Below are 23,249 nucleotides of genomic sequence, written 5' to 3'. Positions count from 1 at the left end.
ATACATAACATTTGCGAAAGTGTAAAAATAAGTAAAGATTTATTACGCATTTATTATGCTATCAAGTATTTAGAAGGCCAAATGACATTAAAAGGAGTAAAAATTAAGTTTCCCCCTTTGTACTTTTACACCTCTGCGCACACACACACACACTTTAGCTTGGTTCTTTTAAAAAAATTCAAACAATGAGAAACAAAGGCATGTTTTTTTTACTCTCCACAAAGTTTACCATAAAAACACCAAATGCAATCCACAGTAATACTTTCCCAAGGTAGACAAATAAAAAAGAAATCCCTGTTGTAAAACAAGGACTAAACCAAACAAGCATATTCTGTCTGCATCATGACACAATCCTTAAACCAATGAAGAAGAAATGTGAAGTAGAATTTTTAATGAAAATGAAACATTAATGGATTGATTTTAGGTGTTATCTGCAGTGACTTCCTCTATAAAATGATGCATGTATAGTTTGCATTATCCTCAATGAAATTAAATGGTGCAGGGGAGAAAAAATTGGCACGTTTGACCAAAATCAAACCATTCAGCAAATATTATAAAATGCAATGAATATGTTAATGTAAATTAGAGACATAGTGGACCACTGATAACAAGTGGGCTTGCTGTTACCTGTACATTTTTTCTCCTCACGGAACACATGGCAACAAGAGGGCAGATGATTTTAAATGCCACGCTTGGGAAAAACAAGTCATGTGGTATGCTGACCAATCAGATTGATTCTAGGAGTGGGTGAACATGGCATGGGAGGTGTGAGAGAATATATTAAACAAGATAATTCAAGGCACTGAGTAACATAACAACTGGCAAACAAGACATCATATGTTCAGCTTTTCAACTGGTTTCAACTAAATTCTATTTCAATTTTGTCCGGTAACAAAAAGGACTTGCATTGACTGCAAAATACAACAACATTCCCAAATATTTATGCAGCATTTTTGTCAACAAATACAACGTGAAGATCAGTCCCTTTTTAAACACGTGGGTTTTTATCGTGTCTTCGACATGTTGGAAAACAGCATCGGGAGGAACGGAAAATTTGGTTTATAGAAACCCAAAAATATATCCAATTCAGATCCATCTGTAATGAAATGATTTTTTACCTCCCCAAAAACAGATGCACAATACTATGGTCATAATTAAACTGAAATGCATTCTTAATCACTCCATTGCAACAAACACGACATTTTTTCCATCACAAATACTCGTGCCTCATTTCAATACGTTTTTCCCTTTTCTTTTTACATTCAATGAACTTAAATATGTACGTTTACACCAGGGAAGTAAAAGAAGTCATGCCACCATTATCTGGCACATAAAACTGTTCAGATTCAACACAAAGATGAGGAGGTACTAATAAAATCGTGAAAGGTCTTCATTAAGACCTCACAAAACAGATTTAGGATGACAAAAGAACCACAACAGACTGAAGTGCCATTACCAAGAAAAGAATTTAGGTTCAAAAATAACCTTAAACACCAGGAGGGCAGTTCTTGTTAATGTGACATCCATTTTTCTCCCTCTAATCCTCCACTTATTTTTAGCAATAACAAAGAAGAGTCAGAGGAGGGGTAAATCAAACAAAAATACAACCCCATCCTATTGGTTTGCATACTGAACTTTTAGACAAATCAAAGAGCAAAGTGGACGCCGTGTGTGTGAACATTCACTTCTTGAGCGGCTGGTAGACGGAGGCATTGGGGTCCAAGCTGGATGGACTGGTGTCCATGAACTTGGAGGAGTAATGTGGGGTCACAGGGGTCATGTTGTTGGTCTCTGCCGAGTAGGTGATGCTGGGCATGACCGCCATGACCTCTGCGATCTTCTGCTTCAACTCTTTTATCTCCTGCTCCTTCTGCAAAATCTGACCTGGGAGCAGGGCAAAAAAACAATAGGTTAGTGAGAGCGGAAGCAGAAATATAGTATAGATTAGACCGGTTAAAATGTACAATACTATGTATGCTGAGTCAAAGAGACACAAGCCCAACACGCATGAGCAGCATGGCGAAAAAGTGAAGGAGATGCACTGAATGAAAATGCACATTCACTCTCTGACAGCAGATGGCGCTGATGGAACAGCAGAAATGCAGCCGTTACACTAATAACTCAGTAAACAAAGCAGCTGTGCTACTTTCTGTTTCTGAACAGTATTTAAATGTTTTAAACAGCCATTCAGATTTTTGTATTCACAATGGTGTTTATCACTGCACCAAATACTTAAAGACGTAATAGGCTATTTATATATTTTTTTTCAAACAAACATTTTTACCCGTGGGCCTTTGGCTGTCGCAATAATCAATATATCGACTTATCGCGCAATATATTTACATGACCTCAATTTTTGGTGACGCAATATATCGTCCATTAAGTTTACATGATAATGAATGTCACCAACATTTTGCCAATCATGTTGTCATCTGCAGTTCCTACACAGAGCAGTCATCGACAGGTGAAAAAAGGCGTTATTTGAGGCATTATAGTGTTTTCCTGACAACTACAGACAGTTTGGAAGAACAAGTCCAAATGCTCTAGATTTCAAAGCCGCAATCCACTGTTCCAGTGCAAATATAAATGTCTTTGTTCATACGGACATCTGACTGCTAAGTAGGGGTTTGTGTTTTGAGCAATAGTGTGCCCTTACTTTACTGAGAAAAGAAGGTCAGGGAAAAACCTGTAAATAGAAAAGTCTCCATAGTGCCTTTTGTACATTTGCAGTTAGATCTAAAGAATTAAATGGTTGTCATTTGAAAATGTGTAGGTCTGCTTGCATTATTATGCTGTTATATTATGATTATATATATTCAGTCTTAAAATGACAATATTATTGTTTATTGCAATTATTTCGGGAACAATATATTGCACAACAAAAAGTAGTTATCGTGACAGGCCTATTTACCCGGACTACAACATGCACTGGATATTGACTGAAAATGTTCTGATTCTTTATTATTGTTCGGTTCCATTAGTTAACTTTAGTTATACTGCGGGGCTGCTGATACTCGAATCTGATTGGCAAAAGAAACAAAACCCACACCAACACCGACCAAGCAAATAAACATAGTAAACAATAGGATAAAAGCGACAAATTATTTTCATGGTTTTCCCCCCCCCCGCTCTCTCTCTCTCTCTCTCCCCCCCCCGCTCTCTCTCTCTCTCTCTCTCTCTCTCTCTCTCTCTCTCTCTCTCTCCCCCCCCCGCTCTCTCTCTCTCTCTCTCTCCCCCCCCCCCGCTCTCTCTCTCTCTCTCCCCCCCCCGCCTCTCTCTCTCTCTCTCCCCCCCCCCCGCTCTCTCTCTCTCTCTCTCTCTCCCCCCCCCGCTCTCTCTCTCTCTCTCTCTCTCCCCCCCCCGCTCTCTCTCTCTCTCTCTCTCTCCCCCCCCCCGCTCTCTCTCTCTCTCTCTCCCCCCCCGCTCTCTCTCTCTCTCTCCCCCTCTCTCTCTCTCTCTCTCTCTCTCCCCCTCTCTCTCTCTCTCTCTCTCTCCCCCTCTCTCTCTCTCTCTCTCTCTCCTCTCTCTCTCTCTCTCTCTCTCTCTCTCTCTCTCTCTCTCTCTCTCTCTCTCTCTCTCTCTCTCTCTCTCTCTCTCTCTCTCACTCACTCACTCACTCACTCACTCACTCACTCACTCACTCACACACACACAGACAACACATGTTGTCTGCACTGCTCTGACAAATTAATCAGTAAAATAGTTTAGCAACTTAAAAAGCTACATGACATTTCTCACCAGCGAGGTAATAATTGTGCAGTTTTTGAGGTAGATAAACTTACACTTTCGCTATTAGTAGAGACACGGCTGCTGTGAGAGACGCACAGACTCAGGAAGGCTAATTCACATGCTTATTCTCTCTCTCTCTCTCTCTCTCTCTCTGAACTGCATTAATAACTGTATTAGTCTGTTATCAATGGCTCAAGCCTCCGTTGCTAATTCTGAAATGACGTTACGGAATTTGCAACAGAAGCTTGGGGTGAGATGCGTAAAAAATTAGTCCCACACACAATGTGTTTTAAGGACAAAAACCTGACAAATGTCTTGAAATACAACATCTGAACAGTGTCTTGAGGTGTGGTAACCGTAGCATAAGCGAAATAATTGACTCCGGACCATTCAATTATTAGAAAATAATGCACACCCAAGGTGACCTTATTTGTAAAGTGTTACCTTTTGTTCTTTATAATTATTTTGCACTTTAATCTGTTTGAAACATGTTTATACATTTTTGTGTATTGTTTAATTGTAAATTATCCAGTTCTTTCTGTTATAGTTGTTCGGTTCTTATGGTTAAAGTTTCTCTTTTTTGCAACTTATTTCAATATCATGATAATAATGTATACCATGATAAAAGCTTCAGCAATTATCTCAACATAATTTTATACCATCACATGCCTAGTATAGATACAGAGCTCTATTAAGACAGGAAGAGGGCAGACCTTGAGCAATCTCTAGCTGTCGCTTGGCATCTCCGAGTGCTGAAAAAAGATCCAGTTTGATTCTGGTCTCAGCACTCAGACTGTTCTCTAAGTGCTGGGTCTTGTCCTGCATGGCCGACAGTGCTGACATTAGAACCTCTGTGTCCTTTTCATTCTCCTTATATTTACGCAACTCCTGCACATAGAGAAACAAAGAGATGAGGAAGCATATTACTTCTTAGTTGAAGAAAAGATTTGAAACAGTCAATATGAAACAACATTCACAACTTATTTAAAGTCCATAATTTGATGTAATTGCTGAATGAAACATTGTAGGGAAAAACTGTTGGGTGAGATTTTTTTTCCCATCTGAACGGTATGAAGCTGCTTCCAGACTAGAATATGAGTTTGCAGCCAATTGTGTAGAGGATAAACATTTTGTCCCAGGAATTAGGCCAAATCTATGGAAGCTTGTTTCTGCCACTGAATTTAAAACTATAAAAAGGTAATTGCGACTTTTTATCTTCCAATTCTGACTTTTCTCTCAGAATTGCGTGACATAAACTCGCAATTGCGAGTTATAAAGTCAGAATTGCGTGATATAGTCGCAATTGCTCGTTATAAAGTCAAAATTGCAAGATATAAACTAGCAATTCTGACTTTTTTCCTCAGAATTGGACTTTATAACTATAGAGTTTATAACACGCAATTCTGACTTTTTTCTTAGAACTGTGTGACATAAACTTGCAATTGCATGTTATAAAGTCAGAATTGTGAGGAAAAAGTGTCAGAATTACGAGATTTAAATAATTAAAAAGGTCCATTTTGATTTCATGTTGATTTTAAATGTATAGAACTTTTTTTTGGGAAAGGGAAAAAAAAAAAAAAAAAAAATCTGAACCACAATGTGACTCATCTATTCCTGAAAGCTTTATTGCCAAATATTGCTCTTGGGAAACCACCACATCAGCAGGGGTTCTGGCTTACTTGCGCTTTGAGCTCGAGCTCTCTGATTTGTTCCTCCTTTAGCTTCATGTCGTGATTGAGCTTCTTGCACTCCGACTCCAGCTCACGTATGCGATTCCTCAGCGAGTCCGTGCATTCCCCTCTGTGAATGGAAGTGAAAGTCAAGCCCACCAATGCAAAGACATAATAAAACAAGACACAAACACACACAGTGCTCCATATTATCAGTTAAAGTTTATTCCACAGAAAAATTGTAAGAATATATGGAGATGGAACAATATTTCTGGGTGAGTTATTCATCGGTCTCACCTGGAGGCAGCTGCCAGAGCGACAGCACGTGCAGCTGTAGCCTCTTCCATCTTCTTTCTTTTCTTCTCTTCTGCAAGCTGCTTTTCCACTGCGGCTCGCGCTTCCTGTTCTGCCTTGAGCCGCTTCTCCAGCTGCACAATCATTTGCTTGTCCTTTTGCTTGGCCTGCACAGCGTTATGAAGCCTAAGACAGTGAGACACATAATTAACACTGGCACAAACAACTGCAGGTAGAGAGATGGAAATGTGCATCTGAGGATACAAGGAAGAGAAAAACCAGGTAGTGATTAGCAGTGTTGGGGGTAACGCATTACAAGTAACTTTAGTTACGTAATCAGATTACTTTTTCAAGTAACTAGTAAAGTAATGCATTACTTTTAAATTTATAACAAAATATCTGAGTTACTTTTTCAAATAAGTAATGCAAATTACTTTGTTTTCTCATGTTTTAGTGTACAACTCATCTGTCCCCATGTTGAGAAATCGTGAGTAAATGTAGAGGTGCTGTGTGTAAATATGACTTTGTAGTTCTAGATTAAATGTGAGCATTTACTCATCTCACTTGCACAAAAACAGAGTCAATATTCCTCAAAATGAATAAAAACAGTGAAATGCAATCCCAGAATATTGCACAAACCTGCAATAATTAAATATATTAAATTAAACAAATATACTTTATGTAATCTCACTTTATTAACCAATGTATTTGCTGCTGACCTTCGATGATCCAATTTAAACATACTAATAAGCAAAAATGACTTTAGATAAACATCACATTTGTGATCAGCCTGAAGCTTATTCATTTCACTTTTGGTGTGAAAGGGCCTTTACATTTGCCAAAAATATAACTTTTTTTTGTTGTTATTAAAAAACAAACAAACAATCCCAGCCCAGGTGAGAAAAAGTAACGCAAAAGTAATGTAACATTACTTTTCATAAAAAGTAACTAAGTAATGCATTTAGTTACTTTTTTATGGAGTAACACAATATTGTAATGCATTACTTTTAAAAGTAACTTTCCCCAACACTGCTAATTAGCATTAAATTAGGGTCCTTGGAAACAGACCTTTTTTTATTATTATAACAGTTTTCTTAAAAGTATTTGAGCTTTTTTAAAATGTGAGATTTTAAGTATGAAAGGTGCTATACATATATAATTTATTATTAAAAAATGATTACTGATGGGATTTACTGGTCAAAAAACAATCTCTAACTGGTTATGTCCAAATCAGTATTTATATACTATTATAAAATGTATCAATATTTTGAATGAGCTTGAATTTTTATTTTCAGTTTTCATTGAAGTGATGTGATTTATTTTAATTTTAGTACTTCAACTTACTTTATTTCATTAGTTGCCAAGACAACATTTCTATTTTCATTAGTTTTTAATCTAATATTTTTCAGCTTTATTTCGATCATTGGAAACTATTTTTATTCATTTTGGTATACAATAACAACACTCTAACTAAATACCCATTTTAATTCTTCACTGTATTTTTTAGTTAAATGGTCTTTATGCAGGCGTAAATTATTGTCCCTACCTGCAAGCTGTTACAATTCTCAGCGCTGATACGGACTGACTATTCACAATGATTTGTGATATCGATGATGAATTTTTAATCTTACATATTTAAAGTCAGCATGAAATGGAAGTTGCGATCATCTTGTCTTCCATATTGTAACGTGTATCCAAGTGAAACTTGATTTTGTCTAACAGGACTAGATTGGATCGTTGTGGTTTGCTATTGCTGTGATTGACTATTTTGATTTAATGGTGATTTTAATTAACTGACACTATCCGTCCTCAGTTAAAAACACCATGGACTAGTGGCCCAGGTAATCAGAGTTTGGCCCTGTCCCAAACAGCACACTTCATATGCACTTACGGTCTAGACCCATTTGTCATTTTAAGTTTCAGAAGGATGCTTGAGAGCTTTGCGGTCGATATGCGCCCTCGATATGCACTTTTGCTGAGCCTGCACTGAAGCGAGGTCCGCAGCAGAATTCTACCCGATTCTATTTCTAGTCAAAGTGGCGTTACATTGCATTGGTAAGCATTGGTGGTTCAGTGGTAGAATTCTCGCCTGCCACACGGGAGACCTGAGTCCGATTCCCAGCCAATGAGCAAGGCATCTATCCCCCAATCACCCCCTAGGCGCCAAGCAAAATGGCTGCCCACTGCTTCGGGTGTGTGTCCATAGTTCGCAATGGGTTCATGTTCACTACTCACTACTCCTAATGTGTGTGCACTAACTTGGATGGGGTAAATGGACAAATTGCAAGTATGGGTTACCATACTTGGCCTTCACTTGTCACTTTCAAAAGTGCGGACTCATAGAAAGACCGTGAGTGTTTAGGGTGCCATTTGGGGCAGGGCCTTCGTGTCCCCAGTTTAAAATTTGTCTTGGCAAATATTAGTAACTAATTTTATTGTGCTTCAAGTTGCTGATGTCTCACTTGTTTTGCAGCAACTCATTTTCCTGGCGGAGCTGCCCCAGCTCAGAGCGCATGCTCCTCTCGGCACTGCTCAGAGAGCTGATCTGACTGCGCAGGTCTTGCTCCACCTGTCTGCTCGCCTGCAGGTCAGCCTTCAACTTCTTTATGTCCTGCTCAAGCCTGACAAACAGAGAAAAAGGGAATAAACAGGACGAACACACTCCAATGGCTCAATCAGACCATAGTAGTTGCTGCATGAGGAGTCTTACCGCACTAATGCATCTGGCTTACTGAGCTGGTTGTTAGGTATACAGTTCTCCATCAGATCTCTGTGAGGTGCAAGGTTCTTCCCTGCACACTTCTGTTTCTTTTCACTCCTGCTGGTTGAGGAGGATGGTACGCTGCCATTGGTGGAGTTGTGGCTATGGGGGGAGGAGTTTTTGTAATGTTTGGAGGGGGCAGAGCTTCCTCCTCCACCGCCTACCTCCTCTTTTAGGAACAGGTTCTCTGCGCTGCCGCTGAGCTCGTTGTTGAGTCTCTTAGTGTTTAGGTGGTTCTCCATATACTCAATGTCCTGTAGTTTAGCATCCACAGTCTGTAAGATGTTGTTGTTTATTCCTATGCTGTGCTGCTGCTGTTTTTTGTCTTTTCCCCCATCTTTCCCCTTCTCTTTATACTCCAGTTCAGGCAGAGACATCGGCAGTTTCTTGGTAATAGCAGTGCCGTTCTGAGCAACTAACACAGAGTCTGCTTCAGACATTCCTTTTGAGGTGGCTGCCAAATGAATGAAAGAGAGATTTTAAGATTACAAGGCAATGTTGTAAGACTGCTATGACTACAAATGAAAAATACAAATTGGAAAGAATCATGCAAATCAATGGGCTTTGTAGTAGTACCATACGACTATGCACTATGAATAATGTGCACAGTATGAAAATTTTCTGCAAGCATGGAATTTCCAGATAACAAACATTAGTCAAAATGTGTGGTAAACATCCAAAGCACACAGCTTGGAGTACTGTATCTTACAATGCAATGCACTAAAGTTGACCCTTTCATTCCCAGTGTGATGAATAACCCTTGTGTGATATCAATCAGGACTTTGAACATATTTGTAATAAAAATGCAAAATAACCATGTTTATGATGATAACTGATTTCCACTTGTTGAATAAGTCATGCAACAAAGATTAAGTGACAATGTAGTCAGAAACATTTAAAGTTTATTGTACTGCTTCACATAATAGTTTTAAAAAAACTATATTAAATTTAATACAAAAAAATACACTTTCGTTCAAAAGTTTGGGGTCAATAAGATTGAAAAAATGTGTTTGTGAAAAATTCTTATGCTCCCCAAGACTATTTATTTAATCAAAAATACAGCAGCAATATTGTAAAAAATTATTACAATTTAAAATTATTTCTATTTAAATATATCTGAAAAGGTCATGTGATGGCAAAGCTGAATTTTCAGCAGTCATTACTCCAGTCTTCAGTGTCACATGATCCTTCAGAAACCATTCTAATATGCTGATTTGCTGCTCAAGCAAAATTTCTTATTATAATCAATACTGAAAACAGTTGTGCTGCTATTTTTGTTGAACCTGAGATACTTTTTTCCCCCCAGGATTCTTTGATGAATAGAAAGTTCAAAAGAACATGATTTATTTGAAACAGAAACATTATAAATGTCTTTACTGTCACTTTTGATCAATTTAATTTATCTTTGTGGAATAAAAATATAAAAAAAATTTTAAAAGGGGTGATGAACTGCATTTTAATTTTATAATATTCTCTGAGGTCCACTTATAATGTTATCAAGATTTTTTACATTAAAAAACCATCCTAATTTAGAAGTAATAAACTATTTTCTATCCTGTTTGTGACTCTCTCAAAACACACCTTTTTGATAGGCAGGTTGCAGACTTGAAAGTAAATGCCCTTGCTATGATTGGGTTAACAGTTTTGCATATTAAAATAATTTTCAACTTCCCCTCCATTACACGTATGGAATTGTTTTGAAAACTTCAGATGTTGAAAAATATCTTGTTGAACATTGTGAAACATTTATGCATATTACATATGCATTATAAGACTTGGTTGTGGCAAATAAAGTTTAAGTATTTGGAGTTACCACAGTTATAGTTGACAGGATATCTTACAGTGTTGTGTGTAAACGAATTATGAATGAATGTACCATCATTTGTCGCACTGTCACTCTTATAGGCTATTAATTGTTCACCCTTTTCGATAAAGTGAAAAACATATACATTGTCATTTGCAGGGTCTTGTTTTAAATAAAATGAAAAGTGTTAATGTCTTACTGATGACAAAACAGATTTTGCTCACTGAAGCTTTTATTCAGGATTACAACGAATGGCTTAGATCAAAACAAGAACAAAAGCAGCGTTCTCTACGTGCTTTCTTCCGTATCCAATAATCCAACGCATTAACCCCATAAATGCCAAAGCAAAGGAAAGAACAGCAAATCACAACTATTCACAGTTTGACTATGGCACTGCAGTATAAATACTCAGTACATATAAAACTATCTGTAACAGACAAAGCAATAGTGAAACATGGTAAAAATACTGTTACTTACACTTACTTAAATACTGTTACTGTCAGATCTAATAGTCGGCACTGTATCATCTTTTATTTTCAGTTACTCTGAAAACACAGCGTCGAATTGTGTTGTTTAAAAATGAAGCGAACAAGCGAAGTGTCTTACTGATGCGATCTTGAACTTAGTTAAAAATAAAAGTCATTCACGCTTTCCTAATGTTAGGATCACAAGAGAGGCAATGCAAAGAATTTGTTTTTCAACAACTTGGCACTTCAGAGGCATCTCTATTGTTTTGTTGCTGGAGTAATCCTGTGTTTGTGTCTCTCTCTTATTTACTACTACATGACATGCGTGAATCGGTGGGCGGGGCTAAAGAGGCAATGATGCATAAATAGCTGTTGATCCTTTTCTGCCTTTGTCGCACTATTACGTCATAATGTGACAAAATATGAAACAAGTCATTTTGGCAGCTTGATCTCAATAAAACCTGTTTTGGGACTCATAAGTTTTGAGTTCTGGAATTTACAGGATATTTTTTAAAGTACAATGACCTCTTATGTCAAAAATTTAGGATTTCTCAATTCATGACCCCTTTAAAAAAAATGTCTAACTGACCTCAAAGTTTTGAATGTGAATGGTCATCAATCATATGGCAATGAGATCATGGTTGTGACATCAGTGCCTTAACGATTTTTGAATGACCCATTATTTGTCTTTGATTCAAAGTTTTAACAAATTATTAAAAAAAAAAAAAAAAAAAAAAAAAGAAGATTGTATTATCAAAATGGTCAAATGGTGATCTTACCCTCCTCTGCCTCTCGTTCCTGTCTCTGAAGCATCTGTTGTTCTGGTGGCAGGGCCTGCTGTAGAAGCTGCATGTAGAACTCATTTTCCTTCTGCACCTCTTTTTGCTTCCGCAGACGCATCTTATAGCTCACGTAACTCTTGAAGCCGAAGCCCAGTGTTACCACTGGATAGCCAATGCTGCAATGAAAGGGTTTGAACAACATGTTATAGAACACAGAAAAAAAATTTGCTACAACTAGTGATGACTCAACATCAGACACCTTCAGATAATGGCAACACTCCCATGTGCTGCTATGGAGACGCCATGAGTGTGTTTACAAATACAAAGCTGACTGCTGCGCTATTAGTAGTACAGTTACGTCAGCTACTGACTACATGTTTAATAATAAAAAATAAAAATTGTGAAACAGAAATGTGGTCTGACTTTGTGCTTCAAGAGACACTTCAAAAATCTTTAAAGAGGACCTATTATACCCTTTTTCAAAGTCTTGATTTTGTTTTTTGGGTCTATTAGAGTAGGTTTTAATGCTTATATGCTCAAAAAAAAACAAACAAACAAAAAAAAAACCATTATTTTCCCACATATTTTACATTGCAACACCTCTCTTCCCAATCTGTCTGTAGTGCTCTGTTTAGTTTTGGTCTCAATGAAGCCCCGCCTTCCGAAAAGCGTGGTGTGCTCGGATTGGTTGGACCAGTGTGTTGTGATTGGTCAACGACTTTGAGCGGTTTCGGAAATGTCACGCCCCTTACCATAACCGTGAGTTCCAACCCAATACTAACGCAACTCAACCAGGCTTCGCCACTTTTTTTGCATATGCCTTGAGCGGGAATTATTTAAATAAGGAATATTGTGATTTGTACATTCCTGGAAGAAAACTTTGGAGTGGACTTCATGCTTTATAACTTTGCAGACCTTTTTCATGCTCAAACAGCAACATTACACACTAAAGAAAGTGGAAAATGTCCAAAAAAAAAAAAAAAAAAGCATAACAGGACCCCTGTAAGGGGATAGTTGTCAATATTTTTTTTTTTCTACTATGGAAGTCAATGGGTGCCGTCAACTGTCTGGTTACCAACATTCTTTAAAATATCTTTTTTGTGTTCAACAGAAGAAAGAAAACTTTTTTTGGGTGAACTATCTTCAGAATTTCTCCTCTTTTGTTCCATAACTGAAAGTAAATCACATAGGTTTGGAATGACATGAAGGCAAGTAAGCGTCGAACAAATCTTACCAATGAGCTGCAAATGGACGGCAAAGATCTACATGAAAATGTTTCAAATCCTTGAACCGGATAGCTGCTTCGATGTAGACAAAAAGAATCCAGAGAGACACAGTGGGCAGACACACACCTCGTTCTGTAAAAAAAGAAAATAGATAAACTATGTATAACAGTTGACATTTGATCTCTAACCTGCTGTTAATAGTTGTGACATTCTTGTGGCGTATATATAGGAATGCATAATTCTTCAAACTATAAATTACTTGTAGCCCATTAGTGACCTTCAGGGTCATCAGACATCTGAGGGGTTGTATAAAAGGCCACTGGTTGTTTGGCAGATCAATAACGTCACACAGGTTTCACAAAACAAGCTCTAGGCTGCAAACAAAACCCCAGCTTGCTGAAAGCACCCTCTCTTGTTGAGACGCGCTGCAAGTCGTGTGTCAGCAGGAGCAATCACAGTCACAGCTCAAGGCATATTGAAACAGTTTTCAAGGAACAATCACTCAGTGTCAGCAATTCTTTTCCTCCTCTTTCCTGAGGCATCAATGAATCGATCCAAGAAAAGGACATATAATGACAGGAGCCAACCCTCTACAGACACACTGAAGCTTGAGTCACCACTGGCTAGTACATTTTTTATTTTACTTGCCAGACTTTTTACGTGGAATGCAAGAACAATGCAAATTAAAAAAATTCTAGATAAATATAAAATAAAATAGAATTTTTTATATTATTAAAGACAATAGTAAAATATATAAAAATAAAAAGTAAAATATAAATATAATATAATATATTATAATATAATATACAGCAAGGATTAATTAAATTGATCAAAAGTGATAGTAAAGACATTTAAAGGTTACAAAAGATTTTTATTTCTAATAAACTGTTCTTTTGAGCTTTTTATTTATCAAAGTATCCTGAAAAATGTATCAGCACAACAGTTTTCAGCATTGATAATAATAAGAAGTGATTCTTGAGCAGTAAATTACCATATTATAATGATTTCTGAAGGATCATGTGACACTGAAGACTGGAGTAATGATGCTGAAAATTCAGCTTTAGCATTACAGGAATAAATTACATTTTAAAATATATTAAAACAAAACATTTATATTATTAATTACTATTTTAAATTGTAATAATTTACAATATTACTGTTTTACTGTATTTTTGATCAAATAATTGCAGCCTTGGTGAACATAAAAGACTTTCAAAAACACACACATATATACATATATATATATATACACATATATAAAAACACCTGACCAACCCCAAACTTTTGAACGGTATACGACTATAATGTCAATCACCAACAAGTGTTTTGGGGGGGGAAGAAACAATTCTCATTATTCTTTTATGCAATCATCAAACATATTCAAGATAAATGACTATCCAGAGAGATCTAAAAGGGATTGTTTGCATAAGAAAAGCCCTTTCAACATCTCCCTCTCTAGTAACTGCCAGGGAATTGAATAGTTGTGTAATATTTAGCAGAATGCTCCTGAATTATGCCACTGAATAATCAGTGACAAAAGGCTTTTGGGCACTTTACACACTAGCAAAACCTCTGCCTTTCAGACAGGAATGTGGAATAAATTGGGTTTCTGGAAGCACAACTGGATCCACATGTCTGCAGTTTTCATTGGTCAATGGATGCCTATGGCAAAGCCTGCAAATTTCAGTTGCATGATGGAACATCACTTTCGCAAACACTTGCCACGCACCATCCCCATCCAATCAATAGATTCCCAGCATTCTCTAACATTCAATGAGCTCTAATGTGTAAGTGTCCTAAAAAGATACTCATGGAAAATCAGACGGGGCTTGAGCAATGCTGACTTACCTGTATGCCACACGTACTGTACCCAGACGTACGTGCTGGCGGCGAAGAACAGCCATTGCTTGGGGATGAACAGGAGGCAGATGATGTCTGATGTGAATGCGACACACACAAAGAACACAGAGAACGCCTGTGGGATAAGATGATCGATTTAACCAGTGTAGAACATGTCACTCAAAGACATCAAGACTGGTTTACAAAGGACCAAGAAGACAGTCATCCATTAGTTGCTCAATTACACAACACTGGGGATTCAAATACTCACCAATCCCTGATATCTAAAGGAATCATAAACACTCCTGATGAAGAGCCAGAAAGGCCACAGATACTCGAACCTGAACTCCAGCACGAAATCGGCCAGCAGAACCAGCGCCCAAACGACCAGGAACTTCAGGTACAGAAAGGTACTGCCAGATCAAGAGAAATCATAAGAAACATAACAATATACACTACCGGTCAAAAGTTTGGAAACAGTACTGTTTTTAATGTTTCTGAACGAAGTCTCGTCTGCTCATTAAGGCTGCATTTATTTCATAATAAATACAGAAAAAACAATAATATTGTGAAATATTATTACAATTTAAAATTATGGTTTTTTATTTTAATATACTTTAAAATATAACTTATTTCTGTGATGGTAAAGCTGAATTTTTAGCATCATTACTCCAGTCCTCACTGTCACATGTTCCTTCAGAAATCATTCTAATATGCTGATTTGATTCTCAGTTATTATCAATGTCGAAAACAGTTGTGTTGCTTAATATTTTTTTGGAACCTGTAATACTTTTTTCAGGATTCATTGATGAATAAAAGGTTAAAAAGAACAGCATTTATTCAAAATATAAATCTTTTCTAACAATATAAATCTTTACTATCACTTTTTATCAATTTAACACTGAATAAAAGTATTAATTTCTTTCAAAAAAAAAAAAAAAAAATTACTGACTCCAAACTTTTGAAAGGTAGTGTATATTGTTACAAAAGATTTCAATTTAATAAATGTTGATATTTTTTAACTTTTTATTCATCAAAGAATCCTGAAAAAGTATCACAGGTTATAAAATAATATTAAGCAGCACAACTGTTTCCAACATTGATAATAAATCAGCATATTACAATGATTTCTGAAGGATCATGTGACACTGAAGACTGGAGTAATGATGCTGACAATTCAGCTTTGCATCACAGAAATAAATTATATTTTAAAGTATATTAAAATAGAAAACCATCATTTTAAATTGTAATAATATTTCACAATATTATTGTTTTTTCTGTATTTATTATGAAATAAATGCAGCCTTAATGAGCATAAGAGACTTTGTTCAAAAACATTAAAAACAGTAATGTTTCCAAACTTTTGACTGGTAGTGTATCAATGTCTACATCTTAGGCAAACCCTTTTTATAAATGAATTTCAATTACTTTTCCATTTGCCCATAATATATATATTACTTATTTGTGAGCAAAAGTCTCCAAAAAGAGTCTTATGTAAACATCCATGCAGAGCATAACCACAGAAATTTACATTCACTATAGACATTTCCATGACTCTTTCCAGTCTTTTTCCTAACAATTTTCAGGGGTTTTTGTAACTGTGGGAACCCCACATGTTAAAACTATGCAAATATACTTAGCCAAAATGAGGTCTTGGCAGAGTATGTCTTGGTAGCGTATGTTTATATAAACTTATTTCAGATGGGACCGCAGATATAAAGTTTCAATCAACACAGCGTCATGTGGAAGTTGAACAAACCAAAACATGCAGGATCAAGTTTAACACAGGGTTTAATCTACACATTTTTCTAGAACAAGATCAGTTTGTATTAGGATTCCTTCATAACATTCACCTGACACCTACAGAAAACAGCGTAGGTGTCAAAAATATTACAATAATGTGGCATAAACATTTGGCAGCTAAGTTGGTATCTGGTAAACCATATTGGACCAGCAACAATCCAGCTACCAGCTGGTCATAATATTGGTCAAGCGGTTTTTTTTTTTTTTTTACATGGTACACTGTTATACATAAGGATTCCAAACGGAGGGTTTCAAAGTGATGCCATAAAAGAATGATTTTTGTTTCTCCAGAGAACTTTTCAGCGAAGAGTTCTTAAATGTTCTTAAATTTTTCTAATCCCCTAAAAACCTTTCCACAACTTAAAAAAAAAAAAAACACCTTTTGTGCAACAAAAAGGTTCTATAGATGTTAAAGGTTCTTCATGTAACCATTAGTGCCATTAAAGAACCTTTATTTTTAAGAGTGACCAGCCAAAAAGCACCAGTTACCATGATCCAAAACACAAGCTGGATCTTTCAGCAAGACATAGTGATGATAGCTATAAAAGACAACTGCACAACCTGAAGAACATTCATAACATGGCCAAGACCAAATGTAATGCTTATTATCCCAAATTATGCACTATTTAAGTCCGTGGATGATACACAAAAGCCAGCATCCACACATATTATGCTTTACTGAAAGGAGTCAGAGGTATCCTGGTCTAAACTACAGTCAGGCCGGAGCGAATGATCACACTGAACTGTCATCTGTATCTGACTGTGACAGCTCATACACGGCCAAGCTCAGTTCAGAGACGCCATTACGGTGCGGTCGACTGCCAGAGAGGTTCTCCGTCCGTACCTGCTGTGAATACCCTCGGTGATTCGGTTCCGTTTCAACGGGCGACGGAGTTTGCTGCAGTCCGCATTGCGCCGCTTCATTCTCCACCCTTTAGATTCCTATAACTTTAAACACTCGAGGGGAAACTACGTGAGCGTCCTAATACTGATGCGCATCGCTACGCCAATGCGAGGATGTCAGTGTTTTCCTTCTAACAGACACAAAGAAATAAATAAAAACACTCTGCGTGAGGCCCTCCCATTTTTATTCTGGAAGTCTCGTGACGTAACGACGCCGTGCGCTACGTTCGCAAGGCAAGATGGCGGCGTCCTGAGCAGTCAATTCTTCTGCATGATTTTCACTATTATTTTGTAGAGGTGAGTGTTAATATTGACATTAACTGTAGATGTGAAATTTTGCATAATAATACTCAAGTAAAACATGCTGGCATATTATGTAAACCTTGTGTAACGTTATATAAGTAGAGCGCATTCGATCACCCCAACACATGCCTTCAGCCATGCTTGAAACAAGAATTTGTTGGGACATGTCGCAAGAATAAATTATTATTTGAATAAAAGTTTTGCAATTAGAAGTGATGGCGAAGTTATGTCTATGTTTATTAAGATTGGTTAATTGTTTTGCGTGTAAGTCCCCCACAGAGTTGTGTTGGTTTCATGGACCTGATTATGTGATTATTTTGCATTATGTAATTATCTACTCAGAATTATTTTCTTTTAACACATAAAGACCTTTTTTTAAGAAAATGTTTAAGATGATGTACACAAACATCAATACAGTACTACCACTGTGTGTGTAATCCATCATTTGTAATACGTAAATTACATAAATCATGTTTACTAAATTGTTAGTACATACTCACACAATTTGCACATCTGTATATAATATCTATATATTATTTATATAATATATTATTATATGTGTGTCTGTATATGTGTGTGTGTGTGTATATATATATAAAATGTAGTTGTAGTATTTTAGTGCACCAAGACCTTGTGTCTGTGAGCAAGTATTGAACCAGGGCTAAAATTTAAATGTTGAGATAACATAACTTCATGATGATGTTAAAACACATCAAAACATAACCAAAAACACCATCTGTTGCTTTTCTCATTTCAGCTTTCAGAAAGTACATAAAGATGCCTGCAGTACTGAACCTCAGCAATGAGGTGGTCAAGATGAGGGCGGAGGTTAAAAGGGTGAGGGTGCTCCTCATCCGGAAACTCGGCCGTCAGATCACAGCCCTGGAGAAGAAGAAAGGAAATGAGGCAGCCGTAGAGAAGTTCCGCAGGCGAGCAGCGAAACTTCGTGAGGAGATCCGTGAACTGAAAGTTGTTGTTCCTGACAGCGTCACCAAGGCCGCCTTACAGAAGGACATCAGCTTTGACAAAGTGTGCCGGGATAAAGAGGCCAGCCTATCCGACCGGGCCATCGCCCGCATCGCCACACATCCACAGTTCAGCAAGAGAATCCAAAGCATAAAAGCAGCCATCAAAGCTTTCAAAGAGGAGAGAATAAATGCAAGAAAAGCAGAAAAACAAGCAATAGACAGAGCAGAAAATGTCATGTCGCACGGTAATGATGAAGATGATGTTGGTTCGGAGAAATCAAACGATGATGATGAGAAATTGAAAGAGGAGGAGAGTCGCAAAAAGACAGATGAACAGCAAGAGGAGACTGATGGTTCCTCACAGGAGAGCCAGAAGACGAGTCTGGAGACATTAAAAGAACAGACCAATCAGTGCCGGAAGGAAGAAACATTAACAGTTGAGGTAAGTGTATTTTTAAGTGGTGTTTATGAAATTATTTTAGATTAGATTGAGTACAGGTAAAATAATTGGTCAAAGCTATATAGATAAAAAAAAAAAAAAAACTAACTACAGGTTACTTTAACTTCTCAAATACCCTAATAAATACAATAATGCTTTCACATGCATGTTAAATGAATAGTTATACCAAAATGAATCAACCTCATGTTGTTACTTTGTGAGTGGAACACAAAAGGAGAATTTTTGAAGAATCTTCTTTTTACGTCTTCTGAAGTCATGTGATTTGTATGGGGAACAGACTGATAGTTTACTATTGAAAATGCTTCCCTCTGCACACTTTCGAATCAAATATTGCTCCATTTCACATATTGTGTCAGATTCAACGTGTATCTCAGGATCAAACGTCATTGACGAAAATTATGACAATATAATAACGTATGTCATTACTATAAGCAGCTGCCAACACTGTCTATAGATAAGTGTTGTATATTCACAGTTTCCATGGCCAGTTTCCATATCCACATTCCCACAATAAAATGAGGCCAGAAGTCAGATAATAATCAGAAAGTTTGAAATTGTAAACCTGAAAATTTATATTTGCTTAAAACAGGAAATTTAAAACCTGGGATTTGATATTGAAAACAAGTTTTGAAATTTTAAAAATAATAATGGTTCAGATTCACTTTTTGCTAGTTAAGAATAGTTTAGACCAGATACACTATAATAATATAAATTTTTAATAATACTTAGAGGAAAGATTTCTATTTCAAATGCAGTTCTTTCAATCTTTTTATTCATCAAATAAAAATTCTTAAAATTCTTGTTGTATTGTAATTTAGTTGAAGAAATTATATGCACCGTGCAAATTAGTACCTTCACAATAAGATTTTTTGCAGCTGCTGTCTTTATAAAATAAATAATTTCAAGACAGATTCTCCCTACTGTACTGAAATTGTACAGAACCGTGACCCCAAAACTGAGATACATACTTCAGAAATTTAATATTGTGTTCCACTGGGGGGGGGAAAGCATATAAGTTTGGAATGAAGATGAGTAAATAATGACAGAATACTCCTTTTTAGATGAACTATTCCTTTGAACATCATGCTTTTATTCTTGCGGTAAACAACATTACTCTAAAGAACTCTTTACTTGAAGATTATTCTGAATAAAAAATGCCTCTTACAGGACTCATCTGAAACAGTGGCTGTCCCAATGGAGGTGATCAGGATGAGAAAGGAAGTGAAGAGGACAAGGGTGCTGATCATCAGTAAAATGGCAGAGCAAGTGGCTTCTCTGAAGAAGAAGAAGGGTCAGGAATCTGAGGTGAAGGAAAGCCAAGAGAGAGCAGCAGAAATCCTGAAAGAAATCAAGGCTTTAAGGAGTCTTAAACCAGATCAGGTGACCATGACAGCACTTCAGGAGAACGCTGAACTTGAGAAGGTTTTGCAGGACCCTCAGGCAAGCCCACTGGACAGAGCCATCGCACGTATCATCACACATTCCCGCTTCATCAACAAGCTCCAGAAGGTCAAAGAAGCCATTGAAGAAGAAAGAGCTAAGGCTGGTAAAGCTGAGTTGAAAAACACTGACAGACTAAACATAGCGGAGTCCAAGAATGAAGATGAGGAACCAGAAGAGAAAGATGAGGAACCAGAGGAGAAAGATGAGGAACCAGATGATGATGACGATAACGATGACAGCAAGGAGGAGGATGATGTAGTAGAGGAAAAATTGAAGAGTTTGTCCACTGAGATCCATAAGTCTGGTGTTGTAGAGCCGTCCGAGAGTAAAGACCCTGATGCTTTTGAATTACCACCATCCAAGATCATCACAACATCTTCAGAAAAATCCAAAGGGGATAAAAATAAATTAAAGAATGTAGAGGCCATGGTTCCAAATGTCCAAAGTTCTCCTGAAAAGTCTTCAACTGTAAGCAGCACAAAGTCTATGCCACTGAAGAACGTTAGTAAAGCAGTAGAGGAAAAATTGAAGAGTTTTTCCACTGAGATCCATAAGTCTGGTGTTGTAGAGCCAACCAAGAGTAAAGACCCTGATGCTTTTGAATCACCACCATCCAAGATTATCACAACATTTTCAGAAAACTCCAGAGGGGTCAAAGTTAAATCACAGAATGCAGAGGCCAGTGCTCCAAATACCCAAAGTTCTCCTGAAAAGTCTTCAACTCTAAGCAGCACAAAGTCTACGCCTCCAAAGAACGTTGGTAAAGCAGACAAAGAAATGGAGATCACCTTAAAGACACAAAAGAAACAAGACCTACCTGAGACCAAGAAGCTTGAGGCAGATGAAGAGAGCGATTTATCAGATGATGACGAGGAGGAGGAAGAGAAGGAATATTTCGATGACAGCACAGAAGAACGTTTCCATAAGCAATCGTCTCTGTCTGAAGACAGTGATGATGATGACTTCTTCCTGGGCAAAGTGAGCAAATTCAAGAAAAAGAAAAGCAACCCAAAACCTGACAAGGAGGCCACCAGCAAACCTCAGGAGACAAGCCTCGGCAAACTACAGTCTGTGTTTTGCTCAACTTTGTCCAAATCCAACGTCTCCTCTCAGAAAGCACAGTATAGGTCTCACAATGATGGGTCAAGACCTCCTCGATTCCAGAGCCAGAGTAAAGGTCCTGAGAGTAGGATGAAAACATCTCAATATAAAGGCCAAGACGTTGGCACTGATAGGAAGATGGGTTCTTTCAGACCCAACAGACAGACTTTTAATGTTGCTGGACAAAGGCAAGCAGGACCTTCAGGGGCAGGGTGGGGAAGGTCACAGTTTGAGCAGTATCAGAACCAGAATCTCAGAGGTCCACCTGGAAACATGTCAAAACCACCCCAGCAGTCCCTTCATCCCTCATGGGAGGCTAGCAGGAAAAGAAAGGAACAGCAGACGCAAATCACAGCATTCCAAGGGAAAAAGATCAGATTTGATGATGATGATTAAGAAAGGTCTGCTAAAGTTCATTTAATGCTTTCGTGTTTTGATTACTATGTTTTGAGCTATTCAGTGTGAATTTGTATTAAAACACACAGATAAAACACAATTGTATTTTTGTTTCTTTACAATGAAGGTCTCTTAACAGTGTTAATTTCCTGTCATGTCTCCTACATATTTCTTAGATAAAACTGTATTAAAGTGTTTTTTTTTCTTCTTCAATTGCATACTTAAAGGGATAGTTCACTCAAAAATTAAAGTTCTGTCGTTAATTACTCACCCTCATGTCGTTCCAAACCCATGACTTTCGTTCATCTTTGGAACACAAATGAAGATCTTTGATGAAATCTGAGAGCTTTCTGTCCCTCCATAGACAGCTACACAACTGACACTTTGACACTTTAAAAAGTTCATAAAGATTGTAAAACTAATCCATATGAATTGAGCGGTTTAGTCCAAATTTTCAGAAGAATCTTGATCACTTAATATGAAAAACAGATTTAATTTAGCTTTTATTCACATACAAACATTGATCAGTGAACCGAACCTGCTTGACGCGTGAGAACAAACCTCTTCCGGAAGCTCAAACATGCTGCATAACACATGAGAATGAACCTCATAGGTTTATATGGAAGCTCAATTCAATCTGTTCATCAGATTAATATTTGGACTAAACCGCTCAATTCATATGGATTAGTTTTACGATCTCTTTATGAACTTTTTGAAGCGTCAATTGTGTTGCTGTCTATGGAGGGACAGAAAGCTCTCAGATTTCATCAAAAATATCTTCATTTGTGTTCCAAAGATGAACGAAAGTCTTATGGGTTTGGAACGACATGAGGGTGAGTAATTAATGACAGAATTTTCATTTTTGGGTGAAATATCGCTTTAAAGATTTTTAAGTCCTCATTGGTAAAGTATATTGTAGCTAATTAGCTCATAATATGGCTAATTTGATCACTTTTGCCTGTTGTGTTTCAAATGTTGCAATGCATTTTTCTGTTGGATAGTTTTCCAAAAACTATAATGCAGATTGTACTGTATACACAGAACCCATATATTGGTGGTGGTGGGAAGAAGATTTGAAATAAAGTCCCTCTCAGTGTTATTTAGTATCATTAATATACTTTTATAGTATTTATTATTCTTTTGAACTAGTTTTTTTTATTTTAATATTTTGAATTTAAATGTTACAGTTTTAGTAATTTTGTTGTTTTTGTTTTAATTTTTTATTTTAGTTTTAGTTTGAGTACTAGCAATTGAAATTTATGTTGTATTATAACTGAAATCAAGTTTAAATAAAAAAAAC

At 36.9% G+C, this 23,249-nt stretch overlaps 2 protein-coding genes across 2 annotated transcripts; one reads left to right on the top strand and one right to left on the bottom strand.

Annotated features, from left to right (window-relative positions):
* Positions 1-189: 189 nt before the first annotated feature.
* maco1a (macoilin 1a) lies at positions 190-17,450 on the bottom strand. Its single transcript, XM_051872336.1, has 11 exons — positions 17,220-17,450; positions 14,844-14,985; positions 14,582-14,708; positions 12,742-12,865; positions 11,505-11,683; positions 8,404-8,908; positions 8,156-8,314; positions 5,697-5,879; positions 5,409-5,529; positions 4,443-4,617; positions 190-1,884 (listed from the first exon to the last, which is right to left on the bottom strand). The coding sequence occupies exons 1-11, from the start codon at positions 17,297-17,299 to the stop codon at positions 1,682-1,684; spliced, it is 1,998 nt and encodes a 665-aa protein (XP_051728296.1). The 5' UTR covers positions 17,300-17,450; the 3' UTR covers positions 190-1,681.
* srfbp1 (serum response factor binding protein 1) lies at positions 17,437-23,048 on the top strand. Its single transcript, XM_051872335.1, has 3 exons — positions 17,437-17,575; positions 18,339-18,991; positions 20,177-23,048. Exons 2-3 carry the CDS (start codon positions 18,359-18,361, stop codon positions 21,947-21,949), a joined length of 2,406 nt encoding a protein of 801 aa, XP_051728295.1. The 5' UTR covers positions 17,437-17,575; positions 18,339-18,358; the 3' UTR covers positions 21,950-23,048.
* Positions 23,049-23,249: the final 201 nt, after the last annotated feature.

Source organism: Ctenopharyngodon idella, chromosome 19, assembly GCF_019924925.1.
Source record: "Ctenopharyngodon idella isolate HZGC_01 chromosome 19, HZGC01, whole genome shotgun sequence".
NCBI lineage: Eukaryota > Metazoa > Chordata > Actinopteri > Cypriniformes > Xenocyprididae > Ctenopharyngodon > Ctenopharyngodon idella.
The sequence above is the reverse complement of the archived record's forward strand: the minus strand, read 5'-3'. Positions and strand labels throughout refer to the sequence as shown.

Bases quoted from the DNA above. Each gene is read 5' to 3' on its own strand.
- maco1a (XM_051872336.1), bottom strand. From the start codon at position 17,299: ATGAAGCGGCGCAATGCGGACTGCAGCAAACTCCGTCGCCCGTTGAAA. The intron at 12,866-14,581 runs GTAAGTCAGCAT...CTTTTTTTACAG, and splicing joins ACAGTACGTGTGGCATACAG to AACGAGGTGTGTGTCTGCCC. The intron at 8,315-8,403 runs GTAAGACTCCTC...TCTGTTTGTCAG, and splicing joins AAGCCAGATGCATTAGTGCG to GCTTGAGCAGGACATAAAGA.
- srfbp1 (XM_051872335.1), top strand. From the start codon at position 18,359: ATGCCTGCAGTACTGAACCTCAGCAATGAGGTGGTCAAGATGAGGGCG. The intron at 18,992-20,176 runs GTAAGTGTATTT...TGCCTCTTACAG, and splicing joins AAGAAACATTAACAGTTGAG to GACTCATCTGAAACAGTGGC.